This window comes from Puntigrus tetrazona, unplaced genomic scaffold (genome assembly GCF_018831695.1).
Source record: "Puntigrus tetrazona isolate hp1 unplaced genomic scaffold, ASM1883169v1 S000000007, whole genome shotgun sequence".
In the NCBI taxonomy this organism is placed as follows: domain Eukaryota; kingdom Metazoa; phylum Chordata; class Actinopteri; order Cypriniformes; family Cyprinidae; genus Puntigrus; species Puntigrus tetrazona.
This window is the reverse complement of record NW_025047687.1, coordinates 469512-477601: the sequence shown is the minus strand read 5'-3', so window position 1 is coordinate 477601 and position 8090 is coordinate 469512. Positions and strand designations below refer to the sequence as shown.

The 8090-nt window shown below is 40.6% G+C and overlaps 2 protein-coding genes across 2 annotated transcripts in view; both read left to right on the top strand.

Moving 5' to 3' along the window:
* The first annotated feature begins 211 nt into the window (after window positions 1-211).
* LOC122332239 (E3 ubiquitin-protein ligase UBR4-like) lies at window positions 212-3105 on the top strand. The gene is made up of 6 exons (XM_043229530.1): window positions 212-405; window positions 484-678; window positions 754-978; window positions 1436-1526; window positions 1618-1780; window positions 1898-3105. The coding sequence occupies exons 1-6, from the start codon at window positions 227-229 to the stop codon at window positions 1960-1962; spliced, it is 918 nt and encodes a 305-aa protein (XP_043085465.1). The 5' UTR covers window positions 212-226; the 3' UTR covers window positions 1963-3105.
* Window positions 3106-4033: 928 nt separating this feature from the next.
* LOC122332228 (intermediate filament family orphan 2-like) overlaps window positions 4034-8090 on the top strand; it is a 20057-nt gene continuing 16000 nt past the window's right edge. Inside the window, exon 1 of the mRNA XM_043229522.1 lies at window positions 4034-4889. Within this exon, the coding sequence (XP_043085457.1) occupies window positions 4342-4889 (548 nt within the window). The 5' untranslated portion in view covers window positions 4034-4341. The remainder of the gene's footprint in view (window positions 4890-8090) is intronic.

Sequence of the window (8090 nt, the reverse complement as noted above, 5' to 3'; positions counted from 1 at the left end):
AAAATTACAATGATCGTGTATTCACTTTTGACTTGATTCAAACCTTTGACTTTCTTTTTCATCTGTTGAACACACAAAATATTTTAGTTTTAATAAACGGTTGACGGTAGCTATTAACTTCCATAGTATAGAAAAAAAATACTGTGGTAGTCAATGGCTACCGTCAACTTCAGGTGACTAACTCAAAAAAAAGAAAATTCTGTCATTATTTACTGTTGCTTTAAGAATGGTTTTTATCATCTCTCATTTCATAATTTTCTCTCTTTCGGTCTGGATTAGGCTTGCCAGAGGACGTGAGGAATGGGACAGTGCCGCACTACAAAATGCCAACACAAAGTGCAATGGGCTCCTACCAGTGTGGGGGCCTCACGTACCCGAATCTGCCTTTGCCACCTGCCTGGCAAGGTATGTCATGCCTGCAGCTTGTTCAAGTTACGCTCCTGAATATTTACAGGATGTTAAGATTGTTTTGTACTGTTACAGGCACAACACATATCTGCAAGAGTGCACAGGGCAAAGGGAACCCACGTACCAGCTCAACATTCACGATACCAAGCTGCTGTTCCTGCGCTTTGCTATGGAGCAGTCCTTCAGCGTGGACACAGGGGGAGGAGGCCGCGAGAGCAACATCCACCTCATCCCTTACATCATCCACACCATTCTCTACGTCCTCAACACGTACGTTCATCAAAGATCACATGTGAGTTCCAGTGGGTTTTGAGATTCTGAACATTTTTTGGAATTTCTCTTCAGAACAAGGGCCACGTCACGGGAGGAGAAGAATCTTCAGAGCTTCTTAGAGCAGCCTTGTGAAAAGTGGGTGGAGACTTCGTACGAGGTGGACGGGCCGCACTACTTCACCATATTGGCCATGCACATCCTGCCACCTGAGCGCTGGAGGACCACACGTCTCGACTTCCTTCGTAGGCTGCTGGTCACTTCACATACCCGCAAGGTCTCACCAGGGGGTGCTAACAAGTACGGGTACAAAGCATGACTGTGCATGTGTCAGAGCTTGAACATTTAAAGAGCTTGTGCAAGCGTGTGCTGTACTTTACGTGCTGAGGGTGTCTATTTTTGGTTTTGGCAAGTGTTCTGTGCTTACTCAAACTGCCGATGTTGGCTTTAAGCCTGTGTTATGCCTTTGCAAGATTGATGCAAGATTATATCAGAAACGGCTTGCGCTGGGTGTGTCAGATTGTTTCAGGCCTTAGTGTTACTGCTCGTGAAATTTTTCACTTTCAGAGCGGCTACTGTGTTTCAGAAGATTTTTAATGATTACATTACGACACACTATATAATGATATATATAAAACGATTATAGAATTCCATGCAATATAATTAAATATAAGCACGCATTTGTGTGTGTGTTTGTTTTTCCAATAATATCGGTCGTATAAGTGATTAATTTGCATATGTGATTTACTCGTTTCAGGCTCACAGATAAAGCCGTGAAGGAGTATGCGGTATACCGTTCACCGCTTCTCTTCTGGGGTCTGGTGGATCTTGTCTATGATATGTTCAGGGTACGAGAATGTGTTCATTTTTTCGTTGTTGTTGACACTTTTATAACTTTGTATTTCCATAAAACATTTTATCTGCCCATTCCCTCAACAGAAAGTGCCCACCAGCAACACAGAAGGAGGCTGGTCCTTCTCGCTCGCAGAGTACATAAGGCACAATGACATGCCCATCTATGAGGCTTCAGAAAGGGTTTTGAGGGCTTTCCAGGATGAACTCATGCCTGCTGAATCCTTCTCAGAGTTCCTGGATGTCGTAGGTCAGATATCTTAATACACTTTCCTGTCATGTACTGAACACACAGCTCGGTAGAAAGTAAAAAAATAACTGTTTTGAGTTATAGAATATTAATCTGTAGTACTGACTCTTTTTCCAGGTCTTCTGTCAGACATCCCAGACCCTGACGCCTTCCTCCAGGACCTGTTGAACTCTGTGCCCTGATGGCGCACATTTATGCACCTCACTTATGGACTCGTGACCGCTCTGTCCAGTGCAGGTGTTCCTTAAACACGGAGTCTGTCCACTACCCGGACACCGCTATTCGCAACTCCATAAGGACACCTTTCAATCGGGGCCCAGGCTCCCAAAACTTCTATCAGCTCGCATACACACTCATTCACCTCCACTTCTGCTCCTGATCTCCGCGTGGGTTCATTCAGTTATAACTCTCTCCTAAACAAGAAAGTGACGTGTAGCCTGACGAGTTAATGCGCATTTATTCTACAATGGTTTCGTAACACCTAATACACACAAACACACCATGCTGTTTTGATCTGACATGTTGCAGGTAATCTGGTTTGGAATTATTTCATAAACAACCCTGATGGCTTTTATTTTATTTTCCCTTTTTGGATTTTTGTTTATGGTGTTTTTTGACTCTAAATTGGCTAAGAGTCTAACTAATCTCTCATCTTCTTGTTCTATGTTTTTTGTTTTTGTTTTTTTTTGCAGTGGTGTTCTATGAATTGTTTGCAGTTTGTGAGAAAGTCTAGGCCTGACAGTGGTTCTGTGATGCGATGCAAAAGCGTGACGATTGTTTTTCGTGTGTAAATGGTTGAAGAGTGAGATGAAAGCTTGTTTAATGTTATTCCCAAGAAATGAAACACTTCCTGGTTTGTAAAGGGTGTTACCTGCATCAACAATGAAACAAAGATAAAGAATAAAAAGGGCCTGCATATTTATTTTGGGAGCCTTTTTCCACTTTGTTTTTCTGGTTTGGTTTGTGTTTTGATCAAAACCACGATAACTAAATTTCTTTTTCGTTTTGTCTTCCATGTTACCGTAATTCACAGCGTAATATTCCACAGATTTAAAGATTTTCCCCAGAGCAAGTTGTGCCTCTGGTAAGCAAGGTGCCACTGAGAGAAGCGTCTCAGTGATTTTAAGTTTATTCTTACAATATAAACACACACCTGCGATAGGGTGTTCTTGAGCTGAATGCATGGTGTGAAGTTTGTTTAAAAAAAAGAAAACAAGAAAAACCCAGTTAGTGTTTATTCGCCTATTCCCGCTGCTACAATGTTCAACTGTTGCTGAATGTCTGCTTTTGAATTAGCTCAAATTAATAAAGGTGTAAGAATACCATATCTGACTCGATGTGTCATCTAGCAGCGTTATTTAGTACTTGCGTACTATTACTGCATTTAATACTTTTATTTTTAGAATTTTTATTTCAGCTTTGTAGCATGTCTTAATTGCGTACTGTTTCATATGTTGTTTTTTATATTTCTTTTTATTTTCAGTTTTTGGTTTCTTTGACTTTCAGTCACAAAAAAGACCAACACTGCATCTAAGATATAATATAGCTATTATATATAAGATATAATAAAACTGCAAAAGGGTTATTTTACTTCTGGAAGCTCACAACCACTATACATGTATAGTATAACGTATGGCTTTATCTTTACACATTGAAAATATAAGTGAATTATATATATCACTACCTTTGCTTGAGTGGACGAGTCAATATATCTGTGTTCTTTCAGACAATTNNNNGTTTTCTGTAGTTTTAATTAGGTTAAACTGGTTTGTTAAGTCACTATGACAATATCACACTTCCATCCTGTCAAATCCTACAGTAACAACCTTTAAAGTGATGGGATGTCAGCACAATCGCATCTGTAACTATTCATGGATCTTCTGAGTATTAACAAATCATAATGATGTACAATTATAAATGTTCTAAAAACGAAAACTGTCAAATCGTTTTGGCAGCATATGTAAACGCATTTCAAAGTACCTTTTATACAATATAAATTACAATTTATGTGTATTTATTTAAAGTCACGAAGTTCAAATAGGTAGCTGTAGTAATAATGACCCCATGTCATATTTACAAACATAAACAAAGTTCTCTTTTAGAACTTCTGATGCTGTAAAGAAAGCCAAATATTTAATATGTAAATACCTTTAAAGGCGCAAACGCTAAATCTCCGGCACTAAGGTCCTCGCCCCTCATCTAATATGTTAATGAGAAGGCGGTGCTACTGCCGCTGGAGGGCGGAGCGGACGTGTCTTCCTCTCCTCCCGTTTCCTTCGGATGGTGTTCTTAGACTGGGCTGAAATACGAGTCTCTGCTGCGAGTTGAGACCAATAACCAGCCCGTTTCATTAGCAGCGGACGGCAGGAGGGCAGCTGTGAGTTCATGAGATGTTTCCCGGACGATGCGCTTTATCCGGCCGCTAGAAGCGCGAATATGGCCTATTATTTGTGTGACATTAGATAAAGGGAGTGCACCTTGCGTCCGAGAGCATGGAGGTGACGTATGCTGCTTTACAGCTTCTGCGGTTTGATGCGTAGAAACACTTCTCACGAACAAAGATGGATTTACCTCGTCGTTTTCCGGACCCGGTTCTCAACCCGATGTTGTTCAACGAATCCGCGGCACCCGTCGGTATGAATGAAGCGTGTGCGGCTGGGAGCGGGTCCGGCGCCATGGCAACCAGCGCGTTGAGAAACGACCTGGGCTCCAACATTCATGTGTTAAAGACTCTAAATCTCCGCTTCCGCTGCTTCCTCTCCAAAGTCCACGAGTTAGAGCGCAGAAATAAGTTATTGGAGATCCAGCTGCAGCACGCCCAAGAGCAATCCCGGTACCGGCTGCTGTTTTCCCGGGAGCAAGCGGTCCAGACGAACCTCGAGCTGCCTTACTCAAACGCACTGTGTCAGTCAAGACTCCCCGGCAGAATCTGGAGTTTCTCACACACCGCCAGATACGGAGGACGGTTTGAGACCCATCAGGGGCCTGGAGTGTCCTGGACTCATCCCGACGGCGTCGGGGTTCAGATTGACACCATCACACCTGAACTCAGGGCCTTGTACAATGTTTTGGCCAAAGTCAAGCGCGAGAGGGACGAGTACCGGAGAAAGTAAGTCCACATCGAGCTTATATATATCGTAGAAGCGAGCAGGTTAATGTCTTTATCAACATTTTTTCTTGTGAATCAAGAAACATTACGATTCCTGCAATTACTGTTACGATAATAACTTGATATTAGTTACCACTGTGAACTATTGTTATCCACTGTCTGAAACAAAACAAATACTACTTACATTATTGGTTAGTTTTGCNTCTTGTGAATCAAGAAACATTACGATTCCTGCAATTACTGTTACGATAATAACTTGATATTAGTTACCACTGCGAACTATTGTTATCCACTGTCTGAAACAAAACAAATACTACTTACATTATTGGTTAGTTTTGCATTAAGAAGTTAAGAACAATAACTAATATTGTGTTAAGTATGTACTTTGGCCAAAACTATGCTTGCCATTAGATATAGAGCAATAATTGGTTTGACCGACCAAAATATTGAATAATGGCTAGCCTGTTATTATTTACCAAAATGTCAAAGTAACCTATTTAATGTATTATTGATCTAACATAATAGTAATAATAATAACAATTCACAAGAAGTTCACACGAGGTTCACACGAGGTTCGTCTGGACCGCTTGCTCCCGGGAAAACAGAAGCCGGTACCGGGATTGCTCTATATATATTTATAACATTCAGAAAACATTAAAAATAGAAATTGTATGTCCTAATGGGAATGTTAGGAGCACATTGTGTTGGCTGGCGTATTAAATATTTAATATTTTAAACAAAATATCCCTTCTCATTCAAAACAAAAACTTTGCTCCCTGTGTGTTCATAGTAAACAAGAGTGTGTGATTCCTTTCCATATTGTGCGACTGTCCCTGGGGCTTGGTTTTTTTCAGTGTCTTAACAGTAAGGCTCTATCAGTAACCCCTGTATGTTCTCCAGTATCCTATTACAAAGTGTCCAGTTTGGATATGAAACCTGAGAACACAGGGGTGATATTTTATCTGACAGAAACCATTAGCTTTTTCTCTCCTCCAAATGGGGATCTGTGCAAACCCATCCCATTCAATAGCAGTTTGTGGGATCTGCCCTAGAACTTCAGTAGAATCTCTTTACAGTTTCTCTTTTTCTCTTTGGGGACTAATAATTATTGTTATTGGTCCGCGCAATACACTTCCACCCATTTTGTGCGGGATTGGTTCATACATAAAGAATTTACCCCGATTATATTCTCTGTTCTCTGTGTTTAGTTAGTTCTTCAACAATTCATTTTTGTAATCTTCAATAGGAATGGATCAAATCGTGTTGATTTAGAAGATATATTTCCTGTTCTTGTTGCTAAAAGATGCTTGATTGATGTGTCTGCTGCTGGGAAAGTGAGGAAACAAAACATTTGTGCCAAATTCCTTGTTTCTGACCCACACTGGACAGTGTGGGGGCTCATGTGTTGCTTAATACAAATGAGTTACTGTAACTTTAAGGCATTTCCGGTCATCTTGAAACTACCCTGAGATGCTTTTGTGTTTCTCAGACTGTTCCTCTTGGCCGTGCTGCCAGCTCAGTTTGTGTCTGTGGCTCTGTTGTAACAATAATTTAATAGTCTGGCTATAGAAGGCCCATAGAGGCTTGTCTTGTCTGCCAGAACAGATGTAGCCTATCTGTGAGAAGAAGCGGATGAATGAGCCACGCAATGATTCATTTCCAGATCTTGAGTGAGCTAGAAACCCCACTTCATAAAAAGTGCGTGCTTCCTTTGATTATTCACTGCTCACAACAGCCGTGCTGTTAGGAATGTGCTATTTTGGAGATAAATGATCGAGTAAACAGTCATATGCTTGCCTTTCCTTGAGTGGTAAGCACAAAATTACCAATTTTTTCATTGCTGTCTTAGTTGAGCTGTCGTCTCGAGTTTGTTTTGGCCCTCGGATAGAGTGTCACGGTAGCAGCCGGTCAGTTAGGATGGACGTTGGTGGTCTGTTAAATTAAATGCGATCCGAGACAGGTGGAAAGTGTGGCATCAGGCTCATATGCAAAGACGGTCTCCTAGGAAATATTTAGACAAATATAAAACCGGCTTATAAATTAGGCATAAGTTTGGCAGAATATCTCCCAAGCAACTTGGAGCCAGCTTACAAGGAACTGCAATCTGTTAATGTGTTCGTGTTTGCCGATTTTAATCACATCTGGCAATTATCAGAGTTTTTTTTTGTTTTTAGGAGTGGGATTTGTTCTGGACTTGAGCACAGCATGCTGAAAAACAGTATTGAATGGGGGGGGGGAAAGACATTCAACCTAGTTGTTTTCCTGACTATCAAAACAGCACAACCTACAAAACTGACTGACCGACTTTGTATTTTAGGGAGCTTAACATATGTAGAGAACAGAGTTGTCTGCCCCACCCATTCTTCGCCCATCCTGCCGTTCTATTGGAATTCTTTGTCTGATTAATCCTTTGTGGGAATTCCATGGCTTTGATAGAAATTCAGCTTTAATAAATTGTTCTGGACTTCCGTGGAAGATGAATGTTTTACTCTCGCGTTGTATTGAAATAGACCAAAAGCTTTTTGCTTTGGCATAATATTTAAATTTGCATATTCACTGACATTTCTAAAGGCTTGATTCTGGCAACCATTTTAAATCATATTTATTTACCAACATACCATATGAATGTTGTTCTGGGGGACAGTTTATCATTTCTATGCTCTAGCGTTGTGATTAAACACATGCCAGATTTTAGTGAAATAGCTGTAAAACTTTCAGCACAAAAGCTGTGTATTCTGCAGATGATGGCTTTAAGGGGATGCACACTTTCAAAAGGCGTTTTATAACCACAGCAGACGCTCTCCACTGACCCGTGTGAGTCGGTCTGTAAAGCCATGGCCGTAGATATTTGTCCAGTTCTGGTCAGTGAGGTTGGCAGTAGGATCAATGCTGTGTGAACAGGAGGTAAGCTTGCAGCAAAGTGAGGTCATCTCTCCAGGGAATAATTCAGTAGTGCTGCCTCACTGGGCAGGAAATCAGTTCTGCCCCCCACTCATGCTGGGAGTCCAAAATCATGGGAACTAGAACATTCTGAACATTTATACACTACTACAAAAACCAGCTATCAACTGGTGTGATGAAACAACATACCATTTTTGTTTGTTTGTTTTTTGATTATTTTAAAATTATTTTATTACTTTTTTCTTTTTTGAATTTACTTATTTGTTAAAGTGTTATTTTGAAAATTTAACATATTGTTTT

Coding starts and splice junctions, on each gene's coding strand:
- LOC122332239 (XM_043229530.1), top strand. CDS start 227: ATGGTTTTTATCATCTCTCATTTCATAATTTTCTCTCTTTCGGTCTGG. Junction 406..483: donor TTTGCCACCTGCCTGGCAAG/GTATGTCATGCC, acceptor GTACTGTTACAG/GCACAACACATATCTGCAAG. Junction 1,781..1,897: donor AGAGTTCCTGGATGTCGTAG/GTCAGATATCTT, acceptor CTCTTTTTCCAG/GTCTTCTGTCAGACATCCCA.